At 40.3% G+C, this 22,026-nt stretch overlaps 1 protein-coding gene across 2 annotated transcripts in view; it reads left to right on the top strand.

Annotated features, from left to right (window-relative positions):
• LOC126194915 (polyphosphoinositide phosphatase) overlaps positions 1–22,026 on the top strand; it is a 187,387-nt gene that overhangs the window by 86,184 nt on the left and 79,177 nt on the right. For both annotated transcript variants that reach the window (XM_049933287.1, XM_049933286.1), the window contains 2 exons: positions 11,139–11,337; positions 18,285–18,534. In XM_049933287.1, the coding sequence (XP_049789244.1) occupies positions 11,139–11,337; positions 18,285–18,534 (449 nt within the window). The remainder of the gene's footprint in view (positions 1–11,138; positions 11,338–18,284; positions 18,535–22,026) is intronic.

Below are 22,026 nucleotides of genomic sequence, written 5' to 3'. Positions count from 1 at the left end.
CCACTGTATTTGATGAGTTCCGACTTAATTTCATCCACCCCAGCTGCTTTATTGCACTGCCGTCTATTGACCATTTTCTCCACTTCCTCAAATGTTATCCTATTTCCATCATCATTCCTATCCCATTGTACCTCGAAATCTGAAACATTACTGATCGTATTTTCACCTACATTCAGCAACTCTTCAAAATATTCCCTCCATCTGGCCAAGCAATCCACAGGATTCACCAGCAGTTTTCCTGACCTGTCCAAAATACTTGTCATTTCCTTCTTACCTCCCTTTCGAAGACTGCTAATTACACTCCAGAATGGTCTTCCAGCAGCTTGACCCAAAGTCTCCAACCTGTTTCCAAAGTCTTCCCAAGATTTCTTCTTGGATGCTGCAAATATCTGTTTGGCTTTGTTTCTTTCTTCAACATAACTTTCTCTGTCTACCTGAGTTCTATTATGTAGCTATTTTTGATACGCCTTCTTTTTCCTTTTACAGATTCCACCAAGCTGTTTGCTTCATCCTACCTTTACACACTACTGTTCCAAGACATTCTTTAGCCATTTCTAGTACTGTGTCCCTGTACCTTGTCCATTCCTTTTCCAATGACTGTAATTGACTACATTTTATTAACAGCCTGCTATGGGGCACCATGTAAAATGCTTTCCAGAAATCTAGAAATATGGTATCTGCCTGTTGCCCTTCATCCATAGTTCTTAGTATATCATGTGAGAAAAGGGCAAGCTGGGATTCGTATGTGTGATGCTTTCTAAAACCATGCTGATTTGTGGACATAACCTTCTCAGTCTCAAGAAAGTTTATTATATTCAAACTGAGAATATATCCAAGGATGTTGCAGCAAACAGGAGTTATGGATATTGGTTTGTAACTTTGCGGGTCCATTCTTTTACCTTTTTTATATACTGGAGTCACCTGCACTTTTTTCCAGTCACTTGGGACTTTGTGCTGGATGAAAGATGCACGATAAATGCAAGCTAGGTTAGGAACAAACACTATAGAGTACTCTTTGTAAAATCAAACTGGGATTACATGTGGACCTTGTAATTTATTTGCTTTCAAATCTTTCAGTTGTTTCTCTATGCCAGGTACGCTTATTACTATGTCGTCCATATGGGAGTCTGTCCGATGGTCAAATGATGGTATGTTTGTACAATTCTCCTGTGTGAACAAATTCTTGAACATGAAATTTAAAACTTCGACTTTTGATTTGCTATCTTCAACTGCCACACCAGACTATTCAACTAAGGACTGAATGGAAGCCTTAGACTGGCTTAGTGATTTTTACATATTACCAAAATTGTCTAGGGTTCTCTGTCAGATCTTTTGCTAAGGTTGTGATGGTGGTAGTTTTTGTATACTTCGTGCATAGATGTTTTTGCAGGTGCACGAATCTCTACTAACCTTTGCTTGTCGTCATTTGTGCATTCCCTTTTGAACTGTAAGTGCAGCAGTCTCTGCTTCCTCAACATTCACAGAATTTCATTATTAAATCATGGTGGGTCTTGTCCATCCTTCATCCACTTAATAGGCACGTAACTCTACAGACAATGATTTACTATCAGCTTACACTTTGCCCATAATTCCTCTACATCCATTTTACTGGAACTAAGTGATGGCAGTTCACTGTCTAAGTGAGCTGTTAATAACTGATTATCTGCTCTTTGCTTCGAGTAGAAATACTCTCTTAGCCTTCTTGACCAATTTTTTTTTTTTTTAATTTTCATAATCATAGTCGCTATAACGACACCATGATCGCTAATACCTGTTTCTATACTGACTTTGCCGATGAGGTCCAGCCTATTTGTAGCTACAAGGTCCAAGATATTTCCATGACATGTGGGCTGCTGTGCTAGCTTCTCAAGACAGTTTTCAGAAAACCTGTTGAAAAGTATTTCTGTAAGTCTGTCTGTACTCCCTGCAATGAATCCATAGACATTCCAGTCTATACTTGGCATGTTAAAGTTGCCTCCAACTAATATTACATGATCTGGATATTTATGCACTATTGACCATAGACTTACTTTGAGTGACTCTAGAACTGTCACAGCAGAATTGTGACCAGTAAAAACATCCAACAATTAACTTAGTTTAACCTACACCTGTTCCCCTGACCAGATGACTTCACTGTCACACTCAACTTTGACCTCAATAGCGATAATATTTTGTGAACTGCAACGGACACTCCCCCTCAACTTTATTACAATTACTTTGATAGTTTACTGATAAAATTGTGGGAATCAAAGTGTCTTTATTTTTAATGCCGTTTGACTTCTCATGCTGTGAATTGACTGGTGAGAGTTCATCAGAGCACCTGAAACTACCGCCTAGCCTAAAAAACCCTCATGTGCACTCCACAAGTATTTTGCTACCTGAGTAGTTGCTTCCTTTGTGTAGTGCACCCTTGACCTATCAAGTGGAGTCCTACAAATCCCCACATGATAATGCGGGCCCAGAAATCTGCAGCCATGACCGTGACAGAGTCGACAAAGCATTTGGTTGAGACCCTCCACTTGACTCCAAACCAAAGGGCCCCAATCAACTCTGGGAACAATGCTGCAAATTGCAAGCTCTGTTTGCACACTATGCGCAAGACCAGCAGTCTCCCAATCTCCACCAGCCTCCTGCACAAACTGCCTCATAACCCATGCGACAGGCATTGTTGGTGCCAACGTGAGCCATGAAATGCAGATGACTGCACCCTGCACGCTCAATAGCCACAGCCAAGGCCGCCTCCATATCTCTGATGAGGCACCCCAGCAGACATACCTAGCGCACATTGGCTTTCTTTTCGGCCATGAATGCTATCTGCCTAAGGGGCTTCATAATGTGCCTAACATTGGAGCCCCAATAACTAGTAAATCCCACCCTCCCTCCCCTGCCCCACCCCATTTGCCTGCTCTGACCCTGCTGAATGAGCAGACACCTATCCTCCACTTACAGGGTAAATACGCGAGGCCAGGCGGCCAGTCTCCACAGTTACCCTCTGCCACAACCAATGCAAACATCTTTGCAGTACAGCCTTCTGTGAGACATTCAGGAAGAGTGTCTGTGCAGTTCTGAAAGTTTAGATTCTCAATTGAGTTTAAATATGGGGAGTTTGGTGGCCAAAGGACTATGGTAAACTCATCCTAGTGATCTTTGAACTGCACACTTACAGTGCAAGCTGAGTCGCATTGCCCTACTGGTAGATGCCATCATGCCGAGGAAAAGCAAACTGCATGTAGGGATGGACATGGTTCTGAAGGGTAGATCCTACTTTTATTGACCCATTATGCCTTCCAAAATGAGGTCATCACCCAGAGAAAGCCATGAAGACATTCCCTAGACTATAATGATCCCTCCTCTGGCCTGGACCCTTCTGATTATTGTTGCTGGTATTTGCTGTTAGACATTTCACACCAATGGAGCATCAGATGTGATTAAACTGAAAAGGCTACCTGTTGCCACTTATTGGACATCTATTTGTGGTGTTGGCATCTAAATTCTAGCCTTCCTTTATCACCGTTGAACAGCGGTCAGCACGGATGCATGAACCAGGTGCTTGCTGCAGAGGGCCCTATGCAGCAACTTTCGCTGAACCATCGTTGAGGAGAGACTGTTGAAGCCCCTTGGTTAATCTGGGCGATCAGTTGCTCAACAGTTGCACGTCTATTTACCCAGACACATTCTCTGCAGCAGTCATTCACCTCTATCATCTATGGCCCATAGTGCACCACAGCTGCACTGGCACAGATTTTGGATAGGGCCATTTTGCACGTGAACAGTTTAAAAACTTAGCCATTTTGGTAATGCTTCCACCCTTGTTCCAAAAGCCAATGATCATACCCTTTTGGATGTTGGATAAATCACTTCGTTTCTGCATTAGAACAATGACTGCACTGTTTTCCATGCCCACTGGACTTGCTATATACAGGGTGTCCCATTTATCCTGACCACCCTAAATAACTGTTTGTCCAGATGCAAATTACAAAATGTTTCAAGCAAATTGTAGCTTTGTTTTTTTACAAAGATATGAACAGCAGTATGACTTTTTAAAATGGCACTCTGTATATCTTATTCGGTAATTCATTTCCTCTCCCAAAGACCTATTCAAAAATGTATCACAGTGTACCATTCACTGAAAGATAATATTATTAATCACATAACACAACATTGACGTTGATGCTCCCAGAGCGTAGTGCAGGTACTTGGGGTAATGGAACACATCCACATGCTGATGCTGACAGAGGACAAATGTAAAAATAAGTAGAATCCACACCCATCATTCTGTCAACCATTATCAGTTGAAGAGTTGTGCGAGTAGAATGTACAACAACGGAGGGAAGGTAGAAATACTGTTCATCTGTGGGGACTGTAAGTTAGCAGAACAGTAATTTCAATACTGTTGTCTTATGTATGGGTACATTTAGTACAGTAGTTAGTCCTTTTAAATACTCTTGTGTAGAGTAGGCATACAATAAAGGCTGTCCTTCGTACAAACTACATCGACATAATGTTTCTTTTATTGTTGTTGTTGAAGGTAGACGAAATGCTATGCAGGCAGTGGAACTGTACATAGAGCAATATCCTGACAAGAACCCACCTTCCCGATAGATGTTTTCTCGTCTTGTTGCAACACTTCAGGAATCAAAGTTTCAACTCACGACAACGCAATTGTCGTAGCACTCGCACAGATGAAGCTGTTGAAGTTACTGTGTTTGCTTCCATTGCTATGACTCCACATGTGAGTACATGACAGCTTGAACACAAGATTGGCATTCCTAATACCAGTGTACCATGTATTCTTACACATCACTGGTTCCATCCGTACTATGTACACCAACATCAAGAATTGCATGGGAGTGATTTTCAGAATTGTTTACAGTTGTGTCAGTGGGCACAGCAGCAAATCCTTGCAAACTCTAACAACTTCTCCAATGTTCTATTTACCAATGAATGTTCCTTCTCAAACAAAGGACAAGGAAATACAAGGAACATGCATTATTGGTCAGCGACAACCCACGATGGCTTAGACTGGTGGAACATCTGCGTCAATGTTGAGTTAATGTCTGGTGTGGGATGCTTAGTACTACAATTATTGGCCCTTATTTCATCAATGGTAGTCTAAATGGCACAGTGTGTGCAACTTCCTCAGATGAATTCTTCCTCCTCCTCAGGATGAAGTGCCACTAAGGACTAGAATGCTTATGTGGTATCAACATGATTGATGTCCAGCACATAATGCCTTGTGTGCACGTCTTGTTCTGAACCGAAGGTATTCTGCCAGATGGACTGGTCATAGAGGAACAGTTACTTGACCTGCTAGGTCTCCTGATTTAAATCCTCTGGACTTTTTTTTTTTTTTCTTTGGGATGCATTAAAGACGTTGTCTATCACGATATTCCAACAACTCCAGAGGACATGCAGGGAAGAATTGTGCTTGCTTGTAATTCTCTTCAGCAGACAGCATTGGAAGCAGTAAATAATAATAATAATAATAATAATAATAATAATAATAATATGAGTGCACCGTTGTATTGGTGTCCAGGGTCACCATTTTGAGCACCTTTGAATGTTCTACTCCTGGGCAATGGTTCAGGAGAGTCAAAGTCAATTTTGTATTATGTTTTTTTACTTGGTTTTCATTTGTTTTCTGACCACTCCAGCAAGTGGATGGGTTTGTGATCCTGGGCTCAAAGTCAATGTTGTGTTATGTAATTAATAATGTTGTTTCAGTGAATGGTACACTGTGAAGCATTTTTGAATAGGTCTTTAGGAGAGGAAATGACTTACTGAGTAAGATATACAGAGTGCCATTTAAAAAAGTCATACTGCTGTTCATATATTTGTAAAAAACAAAGCTACAGTGAAGGCAATCACGCTGATTGATGTCCTCCTGACAGCTAAAGAACATTTTCTTGAAACATTTTGTAATTTGCATCTGGAGAAACAGTTATTTAGGGTGGTCAAGATAAATGGGACACCCTGTATATCCTCCTCTGCTAGTGCTGCCATCTGCCATTTGTGCCTGGTTATTGCACATTGATGTCCAACAGAGGTGGTAATCACATTAATGTCACTGGACTGTGTACAATGATACAGGTAATTTGTTTCATCCAAAGACATCAAGCATTGTGGCGCACGTGTCAAGTTCAGGTGTAGACACCAAAAAGTTAAGGAATTTGATCCAGCTCAGATCCTGGAATATACCCATCTGTCTTTAACCTAGCATTCACCTCTCAGTGATGTGCAGACTTTTCAGGAGGGGCACATAGTTTGAATTCCACATTAAACTGCAGGTTCCATTTCACTGCTAGAATTACTAGTGTAGGTTATGGACATGTACTCATAAGTCACCAGTGTGGCATCCACTTGAAAGACTTCCACAGGACATTGAGATGCATGGGATTATTATTATTATTATTATTGTTATTAGTTCTTTCTTTTCAGCTAGCTAGGGACCACATCAGTTCAACTGTCTCCTTTTCCTACCTTTAGCTGCTGCTCATTGCTCCTGCATTCATTTCTGGTGTTGTTCTTTTCTCTCTTAGCACCATGGCTTCCACGTTTTCAGCTTTAGCTTTTTATGGAAACCTTTATTTGTTTGTAGCTCTTCCTTAAGCAGATCGCATACCAAGATATGTGTAGGAGAAGTGTCCACTTGTCATAGATATTTTTCAACTTGTATGGACTATGCCCCTTTGGTTTACTTATCTTCAGAGTAGATTAATATTAGCAGATATCCTTCCTGGGAACATTTGTATCATATGGCCATAAAAGGTAGTCCTTATGTTCCAAATCATTTCACTTATCTTCTTCACATGCTTATACATTTTATATCTGTACTTGCTGTTTTCTGTGATGGAACCCAAGATTTTTTTCAAAATCTTTCTTTCTTTGGTCTCAAGTTTCTGCATTAGATCTTTATTGTTTAGTGTGAGAGTCTCAGCATCATACACAGCCTCTGGTCCAATAACAGTACAGTAATATCTAATTATGGCATTTAAGTATGTCGCTTTCTTTTTGTATTGCATTGGTGGATAAGTTTGTAGCATTTTCCCATCAGTTTAATAAACCCAACAGATACACATAACAGAGATATTAGCCACCAATAATATATTCTCTTTCAAATGATGGAAAATTGAGGATGGAATAACAACAATATTATGAAAAGGATAGATTGCTACTCATAGTATAGTGGAGATGTTGAGTCGCAGACAGGCACAAGAGAAAGACTACTAAACATGTAAGCTTTTGGCCAGAATGCCTTCTTCTGAAATAGACAAAACACACACACGCGCGTGCACACACACCCACACACCCACACCCACACACACACACACACACACACACACACACTCTCTCTCTCTCTCTCTCTCTCTCTCTCTCTCTCTCTCTCTCTGTCTCTCTCTGGCTGCCGAGGCTAGTTTGGACTCAACAGCCAGAGACAGTGCTTGTGTGTGTGTGTGTGTGTGTGTGTGTGTGTGTGTGTGTGTGTGTGTGTGTGTGTGTGTGAGCTGTGTCAGCGTGAATGTGTATGTTGTCTGTTTTAGAAGAAGGCCTTCTGGCCAAAAGCTTACATGTTTGGTAGTCTTTTTGTTGTGCCTGTCTGTGACTCGACATCTTCGCTATATTGTGAGTAGCAATCTATCCTTTTTGTAATATATTTTCCTTCACGTTTACAAAAGTCTGCCAGTGCTGGGGTAACTTTTCAATTCTGTGACTGTGGAATTCACATGGTTTTGAGCTGAAGAATTCATTGAGCCAAGTTTGGAGCACATTTTCACCCAAATAGGAAGTTCCTTGAAGATTGTTCGATAGGTAGCAAAAAAGTTGAAAATCTGAGGGTGAAAGATCAAGTGAATAAGGTGGGTGTGAATGACTTCCCAATGCAACTTCTGTATAGTGTTTCATGTCAGCCTAACAGAAAGCGGGCAGGCATTATCATGGAGTAGGATCACTTCACACAGTCTTCCTGGTCACTGTGCTTAGATTGCGACTGCATGACATCTCAGTTGTTGACAAGAAATATCAGCAGTGATGGTTACACCTCAGGGAAGCAATTTGTGGTAAACCACACCATCACTGATTCAGCAGATGCATAACATTACCTTTTTTGGATGCACACGGGTCTTTGTACAGGTAGTTGCAACTTTGTTTGGGCTCAATCATTCCATTCTTTTCCTTATGGTAGCATAAAGACATCATTTCTCACCACCAGTAGTGATAGAAGATAGGAATGATAAGTGTTGTTCACTAGCCAATTGATGACAAGCAAGCAGAGATGCACCTATGCCCACCCTCTTATATTTATAATTTTTACTCAGAGCATGTGGTGCCTATAGTCCTGATTTCTGAATTTTCCCTTGAGTACACTGACATGGATCATTGTGGATTAATGTGTGCAAATGATCTTCATCAAACCCCAAAGGTCTTCCTGAATGTGGATAGTCACTGATGTCAGTATGATCCTCCTTAAAATGAGAAAACATTTCCTTGCTCTCTCCAAAGACTGGTTTGATGCAGCTCTCCATGCTACTTTATCCTGTGCAAGCCTTTTCATCTCCAAGTAATTACTGCAACCTAAATCCTTCTGAATCTGCTTGCTGTATTTGTCTCTTGGTCTCCCTTTATGATTTTTACCCCCCCCCCCCCCCCCCCCCCACACACACACACACTCTCTTCCCTCCAGTATGAACTTGGTGATCCCTTGATGCCTCAGAATGTGTCCTACCAACTGATCCCTCCTTCTAGTCAGGTTGTAGCTCAAATTCCTCTTTTCTCTGATTCTATGCAGTACATCCTCATTAGTTATGTGATCTACCCATCTAATCTTCAGCATTCTTCTGTAGAAACACGTTGCAAGAGCTTCTATTCCCTTCTTGCCTAAACTGTTTATCGTCCCTGTTTCACTTCCATACATGGCTACACTCAATACAAATACTTTCAGAAAGATCTTCCTGACACGTTAATCTATACTTATGTTAACAAATTTCTCTTCTTCAGAAAGCTTTTCTTGTTGTCACCAGTCTACATTTTATATCCTCTCTACTTTGGCCATCATCAGTTATTTTGCTCCCCAAATAGCAAAACTCATCTACTACTTTTAATGTTTCATATCCTAATCTAATTCCCTCAGCATCACTTGATTTAATTTGAGTGCGTTCCATTATCCTTGTTTTGCTTTTGTTAATGTTCATCTTGTATACTCCTTTCAAGACAGTGTCCATTCCGTTCAGCTGCTCTTCGAAGTTCTTTGCTGTCTCTGACAGAATTACAATGTCATTGGCAAACCTCAGAGTTTGTATTTCTTCTCCCTGGACTTTAATTCCTACTTCAAATTTTTCTTTGGTTTCCTTTACTGCTTGCTCAATATACAGAATGAATAACATTGGAGATAGGCTACAACCCAGTCTCACTCCCTTCTCAACCACTGCTTCCCTTTTGTGCCCCTTGACTCATGTAACTGCCATCTGGTATTTGTAGAAATTGTAAATAGCCTTTTGCTGTATTTTACCATGCCTTTTTGAAAGAGGATATTCCAGTCAACATTGTCAAAAGCTTTCTATAAGTCTACAAATGCTATAAACATAGGTTTGCCTTTCCTTAACCTGTCTTCCAATGGAAGTATTATAGTCATTATTGCCTAGTGTGTTCCTACATTTCTCCAGAATCCAAACTGATCTTCCCAGAGGTCAGCCTCTACCAGTTTCTCCATTGTTCTGTAAAGGTTTCATGTTAGTATTTTGCAGCCTTGACCTATTAAACTGATAGTTCAATAATTGTCACACCTCTCAGTGCCTACTTTCTTTGGACTTGGTATTATTACATTCTTCTTGAAGTTTGAGGATATTTTGCTTGTATCACATATCTTGCTCACCAGATGGAAGAGTTTTCTCATGGCTGGCTCTCCCAACCGAGGCTATCAACAGCTCTAATGGTATGTTGTCTACTCCTGGGGCCTTGTTTTGACTTACGTCTTTTAGTGCTTTGTCAAATTCTTCACTCAGTACCATATCTGCCACCTCATTGTCCTCTACATCCCCTTCCACTTCCATAATATTGCCCTCAAGTACATCTCCCTTGTATAGACCTCTATATACTCCTTCCACCTTTCTGCTTTCCCATCTTTGCCTAGGACTGGTTTTCCATCTCAGCTCTTGATATTCATGCAGGTGGTTCTCTTTCCTCCAAAGGTCTCTTTAGTTTTCCTGTAGGCGGTATCTATCTTACCTCTAGTGATGTATGCTTCTGCATCCCTACATTGGTCCTCCAGCCACTCCTGCTTAGCCCTTTTGGACTTCCTATGTTACACATTCCAAAAGGTTGCTGCATCTGTAATGGAAAGGGTGTCTAGTCATAACTAAAGGTTAAAGAGAAGTGTGTCTCCTTCAAGGCAACAAGGGAAACATAAAAAAAATTATTTAAACAAAATACATGACAGAGCATAATTAAAGGTCCTAAATGCAGCTCATTGCTGTTCTGTTGATATGGGGTTGTTACAGGGTTTATGGTTTTCAAGGTGTGGATACAACTATGGATAATGCTTTATAAGAAACCAATGCAAGTAATCTTACTACAGCATGTCCACAATGTTAAGGACGGTGCTTAACATGGCTGCCATCCCACTGTCACGTGTAAACTATGGTAACTGACATGACTTAACATTGTTTATTGCTTGATGAAATATGCACATTTACATGAGGAGTAACACCTTTTGATGTGTGTTTCCATTCAGGAATGTGTGCAGGATATTTATCAGAGTCATATGTATCCACATCATCCTCCGATTCGTACAGGCTCATTCCTGGAAAGCATTTTTGAGGCATGACCACTGCATCTGTTATGACAATAGACAGCCATGTTTGTGGTAGTTGCCGCTGGTTACTTGCCCACATCCTGCCAATGTTACCACTAGCTAGAATCCAAATTTTGCGGTAGAGCTGCTATGCTATCCCTCAGATTATTATGGAACATTCAACTAATAGCACTAAAATGCATCACTTACTATGTTTTGCATGCAATATCCCAGTTTCCTATCAAGTGTTGCTTACCATTGTTTACAGCTGAAGTCTTCAGTTATCTTCTCCTAGTTGTACTCTGCAGTTATTGAACACTTTCATACTAATGTTTCATTATTCTCTGTTTAGGTGAACACTTCAATCAATTGTTCCAGCGTTATGGTGCTCCAATAATAATATTGAACCTTGTAAAAAAGAGAGAGAAGAAAAAACATGAAAGCATGTTGAGTGAAGAATTTAGTACAGCCATTGCATATTTAAATCAGTTTCTACCTCCTGATCATCAAATACAATACATTAGTTTTGATATGGCACGCATATTTAAGGGGTGAGTATCAGAGTATAGTTAATGCAGACCATGTGTTGTACATAGCCCCTATCATTAAGCAAATAATGCAGTCTTTCAGTAGTGAGATGAGCATTTGAGAGGTGGTGCTACTGGCAGTGGTATATTAATGTCTGAAATTTAGTTTTAGTATCAGCAATTGCCATTGCAGGAAACAGAAAATCTAAAATCAGGAAAAATTTGGAAGTAAGACAAGAATGCAGTTTGTCTCCATTTCTTCCTTAATTTGTATGCTGACCACTGTGCTGAGGCAATGGATAAGTAAATTAATTTTTTAAACTCATGACTTCAACAAAAGGAATTATTCCGTGACATTACTTTTTGTTGCTGATCAAATTGTGATTGCTGATAGTAAGAATGCACTCCAAACAGCTGCTCATATTTTATGCACAACAGCCAAATCATAATTATGATATATAGTATCTTCAAAAAAATATATTTAATGATTTTCAAAGGCCAGCAAAATATCAATAAACAATCAGAAAACAGAAAGAGTAAATTCGTTCAACTTCTTAGTAAATACTATTTCATTCATGAGAGAAATGGACATACAAAAGAAAGTAGAAAGACTTGATCACATTAACTGAATAATTAATGAACCCTCAGAACTAAAGTAAGAGAGGAAACACTACTTCAGTTCTACAAAATGATGACAGTACCAACCATAGCATGTGAAAATGAGGATTATAACAAAAAGAAATGAAGTACAAGCATCTGAGATGTAATTCCTGAGAAGAGTAGTTGGGTACACACTAGCTGACAGGTGGAGGAATGCTGGCATCAGAGAAAACTGGGAGTGAAAAGCTGAAATGAGCAGATTAAAGAATACAAAAACAACAGGAATGATCATGTCACAAGAATGGAAAATGGCAGAGTACTAAAATTAATGACAAATTATAACCCAGTGTGCAGAAGATCTTCAGTAAGACCAACGAAAAGGTGGAAAGATCAATAAATTAACAAAGGGGCTGTAACTGGCAGATGTCTAATACATGTAAGGAGGAGGAGGAGGAGGAGGAGGAGGAGGAGGAGGAGGAGAGGGGATGAGAAATGTGAAATATAAAGAATATTGCTACCTTATGAGACAGTTGGCAATTTCTGTTCACTCACCGTATCAGCTGAGAATTGTCCCACTGGTTACTTCCCTGCTAATTACAAGCTTAGATCTGTGATAAAAATTTTCAGCACACAGCATGTAGTACCAATCAAATTGTACAGTCACTTATGTGGAATATGTAACCAAGGCATCAGTAGACAGCAGACGAAACATTGTTGGTACTAGTTATTTTTCCATGGATAATCAAAATGTCCTTGATGATAAGTGCAATGAGTAGCTGTGGATAAAATGTGGCTGGTCACTATGGAGAACCATCATTTTATTATTGTGGGTGCCAGGGACAAAATTATCACATATAACAAAATTTAGATTGGTAACTGGATCATGGTAACCATACACAAATTAATGCATTGGTGTCAAACTTGATTATCACAGAAGGCCAAATTCAGGCAGACAAGTCTTAGTGCAGAAATGGATGTGCTTGATGTCCTGGGACATTTTTTTCTCATTGATACACTGCCAAGAGATGGAACAAGTAAAAGTTCTTGTTGTTATATTACAGAGCATGTTTACTGACATTGCAATAGGCAAGGCTACTGCAGAGACTTTTTGGCCATTCTTTATAGCTGACAGTTGTGGTCATGACAGTAAAAAATGCTGAAAAGTCTTCATTGCAATTGTCAGAGTCACCTTTTAGGTCTTTATGAATGACAGTTACATATCACCTTTGAAATGTAATGCTACAATTGCTTTAAAAATTTTCATTTGTTATTATTAAAATAATAAAATTCATTATTGGGTTAGTGGCATGTTTACAGTAAGTATTTAAAGAGACAGTGCTGTGAAATTTTTCATTGGATGATTATAATGATTTTTGTAAAGGCCTAACTCAACAACAATGCCTTGAATCACTTTGTTTAACTCTTAATAATCAGCTGTCTTAACAAAAAAATTTATACAATTTGTTTGCAGAATTTTGTGTGATTGACCTTCCTTCAGTGATTAATTGTGGGAAGGTTGACCAAAAGTTAGGCATACCAAAGTCTGCAGTAAAATGTAGTTGTATAGATAAAAAATCTACTCACCACTTGGTTGCAGGAGAACACACATATAAAGATATTAAAATTGACAAGTTTTTAGAGTCAGTGGCTATTTTTCTGGTGGAAGGGTTGAGGGGGGAGGAAGAGGGGTGAAGGAAAAGGACTGGTGAGGTTTGGGAAATGGGGAGAGTTCAGAAAAGTTGGCCAGAACTGCAGGTCAGGGAGATTTACTGGATGGGATGAGAGGGAAAGAATGGTTGTTGGGGACTGCAATGGATGTTATTTGAAAAACTGAGAGCCTAAAGATAGAAGAAAGGGTAATATGCAAGACAGAGATTTCTGCCTAAACATCATGCACAAGTTAATAAGAGCAGAAAGCTAAGTGCATTGTATGTGATAGAAGTGACCAATATGCCTCATCTGCTAATTTCCACTCCACCAGACGACTCTCATCCTTCTGCAAAATCCTGCTGTTGTCTGCCACTTGTGTTTCCTTAGATGGTATCATCCACCAAGCCAATTTCAGACAGCAACTCCAGCCTTCACCACTTCCTCCCAGACTAATGATACTTCATGATCACAAGAACCAGTCACAACAGCATATTGTTCCCAACTTCTCACTAAGACACTCTCACCTACTGAAGTATCTATATTATCCAGAGAATCTTACATTCAGCCATATACCTGCATTTAATCATGTTGCTTTGGTGAAGGGCCTACTTTCCTTAACTTACGATGGCAACTGGAAATATCAATTTCCAACCCAGTCCCAAAACCTTCCCTCTAGCAAACCTGACATTGAATCCTACCTTCAACAGTTTGATCACAATCCCAGCTTGATCCACCACCACTACCTCAAAATCATCCCTTCCAAGCCTAAGCCTTCCAAGAATTCCTTACATCCAGAATTGCTTCACAACCCTCCCTCAGATTGCTACAATGCAGCCCTAACCTGTCATTTGCAGATCTCTAGGCTCTTCATTCACTAAAAACTGAGGAGTCCATCACTATCTTCCCAGCAGACAGGATCTACCACTGTGGTTCTTGACCGAAGGGAGTATGTAAGCGAAGGTCTATGCCAACTATCTGACACTTCTACATAAATCTGCCATCAAGATCCCATCCTTGTGATTCAAACTGACTGCAGTCCCTTTTTAAAACATCAGGTCCCTCACAAGGACTAACACTTAAATCCATAGAACTCCTTGCCACAACCAGGCTATGAACACCCACCTTTTACCTTCTACCTAAGATCCACAAACCCACCACCCTGGCCATTCCATAGTCGCTGGCTTTAAAGCACCCACCAAATATATATCTGCCTTAGGTGGTCAAAACCTGCAACCTATGGTTTCTTTCCCTCTGTATTAAAGACATTAACCATTTCCTAGATCATATGAAATCTGTGCATGTCCAGCTCCCACCACACACATATAGTGTCACAATTATGCCAACTCCCTTTATCATCATCCCCCATGTACATGGTCTGTCTGCTGGTGAACATTACCTCAGTCAGCACCCATCTGATTTGAAACTGTTGACATCCTTCGTGCTCACTTTAATCAACATTATACTTATCAAGTACTGCTTTATATTTGAGGGGCATACAAACAAACAGATAAGGGGCAATGTCATGAGAACCAGAAAGGCTCCTTCCTATGCCAACTTTTTCAGGGGTTGCTTGTAGAGGGCTTTTCTGGAATCCACAAGGCTTCAAGCCCCTGGTTTGGTTTAAATACATTGATGGCTGCCTTCCAGACTCATGGTGGGGCTGACTTGCTGAAATTGTGGGAATAAATAAATTCTCCCAATTACATTTCACATGGACCTGTTCTCAATCCCATGCAATTTTCCTTGGTGTTGACTCAATCCTCACCAGAGGTCAGCTACACACTTCTGTTCACAACACAGCCTCAGCATTCGAGGCAAACATATTTGTTCGGATGCAGAAACTTTACAGCAATACACCACCATTCTCACCTCAGTCTTCACTGGAGGTAATTACCCCATCAGCCTATTTCAAAAGCAGATTTTCTGGGTCATCACATACAATCCTGGTACTGCTGATCCCTCCAAAAAACAACTTTGGAGCACACCACTGGTCACTCAGCCTAGTTCAAAAGCAGATTTCTCAGGTTATTACATACATTCCTTATACTGCTGATCCCTCCAAAAAACAACTTAGGAGTACGCCTCTTGACACTTGCTATTATCCTGGTTTCGAATGTATCAGCTATGTCGACAAGGCTCTGACATTTTGTCCACCATACCTAGAATAGCTTTTTGTCACCCTCCAATCTCCACAATATCCTTGTCTAACACTATGCTCCGTCTGCACCCATTTCCCCATCCTATGGCTCTTACCATTGTGACCACACCCACTGTAAGACTTGCCCTCTGCATCCCTCCTACCATCACTTATACCAGTCCTGTAACTTGCAAAATATATACTATTAAAGGGAGAGCCACCTGTGAAACAACACATCATATACCAGCTCTTACATAAACACTGTTCGGCCTTTTATATTGACATGGCTACCACCAAGTTATCAGTTAATGGGCATAGGGTGTATACTTCACAACACAAAGTATCCTGTTGCAGAGAATGCTCTACAACATGACAGTTGTGACCTTGGTGCCTGTTTCACCACATGTGCTAACTTGATTCTTCCCCCAGACACCAGTTTCTCAGAACTCTGCAGGAGAATGGGACAGAGCAAGCAGCAATCAACTTTTTGGGTGTTCCAACATTAATGGAAACAGATGAAGTGGTTTGTTCGCGAAACACTTTCAAGAAAATTGTCGAGTGCTGAATGATATACAATTTATTTGCAACAAATCAATGCAGCATCAGGGTGGAAAACCGAAAATGTCATATTGTTCTTCATCATGTCACACACAACAGCAAATAAATAATTATTAGACACAGATAAATTCCAAATAACTGTCTCAGTGTCTGCATTTACCTGATATGTCACCTTACAACAATGCTTTAGTTGTCTTATGTCAAACAAAAAATACATGGACAGCAGTTCTCATCATGTGAAGAAGCTCTTGAACCCTTTCAAAACATTGTTTTTGTGATACCAACATCATGGGAAAAAAATGTTTCCCGAATCGGTTCAAACACATACTAAAGTGTACAAATTGTGAAGGTAAATATTTTGAGAAACAATGAAATGATCTGTATCAAAAATGATGTTTTTATTGATTTTGTAAAAGCTTAAAAAATGGCCTCATATTTGTCCTTTCATAAGCCATTTTACACTTCAGTTTATTGTATATTTTGTCATAATAATAAGACTGCTGAAAAATGTACATGGTAGGGGCTGAGAGAAATGCCTAAAACAAGCCTTACAATTGCCCCACCCTCTCCCCCTGCCCCCTCATATGGGTGACAATCATATGTTTAGGAGTGCAACAGTTCCTAAAGGGAAACTACAGACACTGCCAAAGACTGAGGCATTACTTTATAAGATGTGGCTGAGATTTGGGTGATGTTGATTTCCTTTTAGGATATACAGTAGAGCGTCGATTATCCGAAGTAATTGGGGGACACGGGTGTTCGGAAAACTGGTTTGTTCGGATAATCGAACTGTACATGTTTATTTGCCAAAAAGAAGTACTGTACAGTAAATTTATTCATAAAAACAGGCATGTCTTTTAGTATTACAAAGTAACTTACAAAGGCATCTTCAGTAGGAATATATAGTAATAATCTCGTACTTGTCCCTCATAGAAAGGACAACACGTTTACGTTTAAGCATTTTGTATCATCAAGTTTACTTCTTCATGCAGCAACACACAAGTGGTTGTAACAGAGAACAGAAGGTGACTTCACCGTGAGAAGCTCTTCTTGGGGGCGCGCAATTCTTCAAACTGCGCGGAGCTGCACGCCTCAACTCTAAGCTGGCGCAGCTGTTGCTGTGAACAGCTTTGATACTGCCGCTACTTCTACTGCCAGTGCCAAGCCGACAGAAATGTGCTGATTGTTGAAACACAGTGACTGGCGGCTTGGCTGGTCAGCAGCGCCTTGTGAAGGCCCCATTAGTAGCAATGTTCTGCCAGCGGTGGTCCAGTGCGGCGACTACTGTGGGAAACTTGGTTTGGGAGTGAGGGGGATACTGGACGGTAGTGTGGGAGAGTAACAGGTGCGAGCGAGTAGTTCGGTTAAGTGGTCGTTCGGTTGACCGACGTTCGGATAATCGACGCTCTACTGTAATTAAAGACCATCACCTCTTTGCTGCAAGAACATCAAGAGTTCAGAAGAATGTTTCTTTCCTCTGTGATTTGCTTTGTCTTTTCTAGCTAGCACAGAGACAGCTTAGATTGTTGTGAAAGGCAGAAATTTGACATATTTTCTTGATTATATATGATTAGTTAAAACTGAACAACACACCAAGCCTCATATTGGCAGTGCTGTACCATTTGAGCTACCTGAGATTACCTCCTGGAGTAACTCGAGGATTCATCTATCAACTATCATTCTCTATTCTTTCCAACTCTATACTCCAAATGAACATTTAAGTTTATTTACAGTCTTGATAAAGTTATGCCATTTGTTCAGACATTAATACTTTCTTTGAATTAGGCACCAGATTACGTAAGCAATAATTATATCATTAGTGGATAAGATCTTAAAAAGATAATATAAGGTTATAAACAAGTATTTATTTGTACATTTCTTTTGTGTACCCACAACATTTACATGTATATCAGTGTGTGTGTGTGTGTGTGTGTGTGTGTGTGTGACCTGGTTTTTAATGTTTGTTCTCTGAATCTGTGGGTGTATTGTATGTTAGAAAATTATCTTGAACCAATGTCTATTCCAGGAAAGAGGCCAATGTAATGGGGCGTCTTGGTGACATTGCCCATACAACTGTATGTAAAACTGGAATATTCCACAATCAGTCACCATACTACACTCAGAATTCTCATGCAATACTTGGTCTTGTTGATAAGAATGAACTTAGTTTTGGAAGACGCCTTCAAACTGGTGTCATTAGAGTGAATTGTGTTGACTGTTTAGATCGAACCAACACAGCACAGTTTGCCATTGGGAAGTGTGCATTAGGATTTCAGGTAAACTTCCAGTGATATATTTTTGTATCTCTGTAACAGAAATGTCAAACTACTCAATACAGACTTATACAGAATTGTCAGAATGAAGTACAGTTCTAAAAGTCAGTACATATTACTTTTACTCTCTTGCAGAGTGTATGCTGTACTTATTGTATATGTTAACATCCCATTCTTGCTTTTTCATATAATGGCATAGCTTGTTCTTGAACCATACACCAATGATCCTAAACATTATGACCAACTGCTTAATAGCTTGTTTGTCCATATTTGGAATGAAATACATTACTGAGTCTGTGTATCAGGGATCTGACAGTTTGTTGGTAGGCTTGTGGAGATATGTGGCATTAGATGTATATGAACAGATCATGTAATTCACAAAAATAACAGGCTACTGATTTGTGTGCACAGTGATGGCGCCTGATAGGAACCCAGATGGGTTCCATAGGATTTACATCAGGCAGATTTGTTCACCAAGACAGAAACGTGAGTTCACTATAACGCTCCTCAAACCACTGTACCACTGTACCATGGTTCTGGCTCCAAGACATAGACAATTACACTGCTGAAAGATGACATTGCCATTGGGGAAGACATCAAGCATGAAGGGATGCAGGTGGTGCACAGCTGTTGGCATGTCTTCAAGTACTACCACAGTTCCCATGGAAGCACAGGAAAATGTCTCCCATAGCATAATACTTTTGTTACCAGTTTGCATTCGTGGCGTGCTTCATGTTTTGACCCACAGTTCACCTCGATGATGGCATTTGTGGGGATGACCATTGCCCTAGTGTAGCAAAAATGTGAGTCACCCAAAAAGCCGACACATTTCCATTGATTGACGATTGAATACATATGGTCTTGTACCCACTGGAATCATAATTGACAATGTCGTTGGGTCAACATGTGAACACATAGGGGTGGTCTGCTGCAGAGCTCCTGTTCAACAACGTATGAGGAAGGTGTGGTCTAGAACACCAGAATTGTGCTCTTTCAGCAGTGATGCCACAGAGCACCATCTATTGTACTTTACAGAGCAGAAAAGCCTCCTCTGAAGCCCATGTTCTGTGAAGAGTTGTGGATGTTCAACCATTTAGCACCTAGTGGTAGTTTCACTGTCCTTCTGTAGATGCTCATGACAGTAGCACATGAACATTCAACCAGCTTCACCATTTTCAAGATTCTTGTTCATGTTAATAATCTGCTGTATGTCAGAGTTGCTTATCTCAATGGATTTCCCTATTTCCAGCCCATATCTTCAGTAGGGTGAACCCCCATTTGTCTGCTCAGTTTACATACTTTTGTTATCATGTCACATGCTCTTAACACCATTAGGCAGCATCCATAATTGCGAGTGGCTGTGGTCACAATGTTTTGGCGTATCAGTGTACATTGCATACCATCAGATTGTTTCTTGTGTAAAGATCTAGCTGATGTTCCCCCTTGCAGTTCTACTTTTCAGACAGTAAAAGCCTAAAATGGAGCCATATTCTGTTCATTAGTAAGCCAACCTCTACACAGACATTGCCTACTGAGCATCCTACCTCAGAAATGTAAATATGAGCCACACTGCATTTTCTTCAACCTAACTGTAAGCATCTATTTCTTGAAGGGGGTGGACTTACTGCAAGAAGCTGGTGCTGCAATGAAGACTTAAACTCGTGTTGCTGTTGGCATCTCCATGTGGTCCCCTTACCTGACATAGTCCCCATTTCTTGGTAGAATTGCTGGGTTATAAATGAAACTGCTATTAAAATGCCAGCTACTTAGACAAGTCATCAGTGCATCTGTTATGCCAATGCACTGTTTCTAGTCATATACTTAGCAATGCCACTAGAGCCCACTTGTGGAGGAATACTCTTGCCTGCACTGCAAGGACTGTGCATTACTGGTGTGCTGGCAGGTTTTTCGAACAAACCTGACCTGTCTTGCAATAATTCAATGGCTCAGTTGCTGTAAATCAAATGACAACCATCTTCACTCACCAGCTACCAGTGGCTACTGCAATATTCCTCTGTATATTATTACAGATTTGCCAAAAAAATCATAGTGGACTACACTCCCCCCTTCTGCAAAAAGACTCAGCCCCTTAGGCCTCACTTAAGATGAATCTACAACACATCTCACACGTACAGCATAAGTTTCAGTTATACAAGTGCCTAGAGCCCCAATCCACAAGGTTCAGATACCACATTTAACTTGCAAACCTCATTTGCTAGGTTTCCTCTTACACAACTAAGCTGCTCATTTGTACTCCATTAGTTCCCTTGGAAAGCACAATGAATCATGCCATAGTACTTCTCCATCCTGCCAGTCATGTGGTCTTGGAAATTGTCCTTGCAGACGAGCATGGCACGTTTCATGATCTTATGTCTTGTTAAACTGCAGGACATATATTTCTAATCAGCATTCACACTACAATATTCCACATCCACTCACTTTCATGCTCTAGGGATCCAGTGCTTATCATGATGCTCAAGATAATTGTCACTCATCGTTGGCCTTCCCTAAGTTCCTTAACATGCTGCATCAATTGTTCTGCTGAAATCTGTCCTTGTTGTGCAGCTTTTAATTTCAATGAGGTCTGGTTTTAACATATTGTTTAGGAAAGTTAGATTCTGCTTTGGGAGCACCCACTAGTGGTTCGTCTGGTCAGTATAGTTGTGGCTGATTCATGTTCAATTGGTTTTTCGCATGACCATGGCTGGTAGATGGAAAGTCGGCCCCATTATATCACATGCTGTCTCATTAATGAACAATCTACTGCCTCCTCAGCTCCATCAGGCTTGCTTCCACGAGTCTTCCATGCCCGTAGCAATTCACCACCACTACCATGTTATCATACACAGAATAAATCCTGTGTAAAACCACTTAATGGAAATAAGGTTTACATTGCATAATGTCCCTAGGACAATCCCATCCTGTTCTACCCATGAATAGCTGCACCAAAAATGTGTTGGTGCAATTGTGGATCACCTGGGCTGGATGTACTGTAATCTTTTCCCTCTCCCTCTTCTATCATTATGACAACTTTGTCCCCATCTTCAGAGATCAACACCACACTGCCTGTCCTTGCTTGTACATGCTTGAATAATTGTTCTCTGCTCTATTAAATTTTCTTGATGTAAAAGCCACAGGATGTTCCTCACTGTTGATCTCCTGATTCAGGATGCACCCCAAACTATTGTCAAATGTGTCACAAAATAGTACAAACTTCTTCTGGAAAACCCAGAAAAATAAAAACTGGATTTGGCATTAAAACTTTTTTCATCTTTCTGAATGCATCCTGACACTCCTCTATCCACATCAGTTTTGCACCTTTTTTCAACTGTTGTATGAGTAGTCACACTGTATCAGCAAACCCCCTCACAAATATCCTATAATAGTTAGAGAGTTCCAAACATGTTTACAGCTCAATTTCAGAACCAGGAAATCCTGTACTGCAGTCTCAGATCAGTTCTCATCCTAACTTTACTAATCATATGCCCTAAGGAA

The sequence above is a fragment of the Schistocerca nitens genome, chromosome 7, assembly GCF_023898315.1.
Source record: "Schistocerca nitens isolate TAMUIC-IGC-003100 chromosome 7, iqSchNite1.1, whole genome shotgun sequence".
NCBI lineage: Eukaryota > Metazoa > Arthropoda > Insecta > Orthoptera > Acrididae > Schistocerca > Schistocerca nitens.
This window is presented reverse-complemented; position numbering and strand designations above follow the sequence as displayed.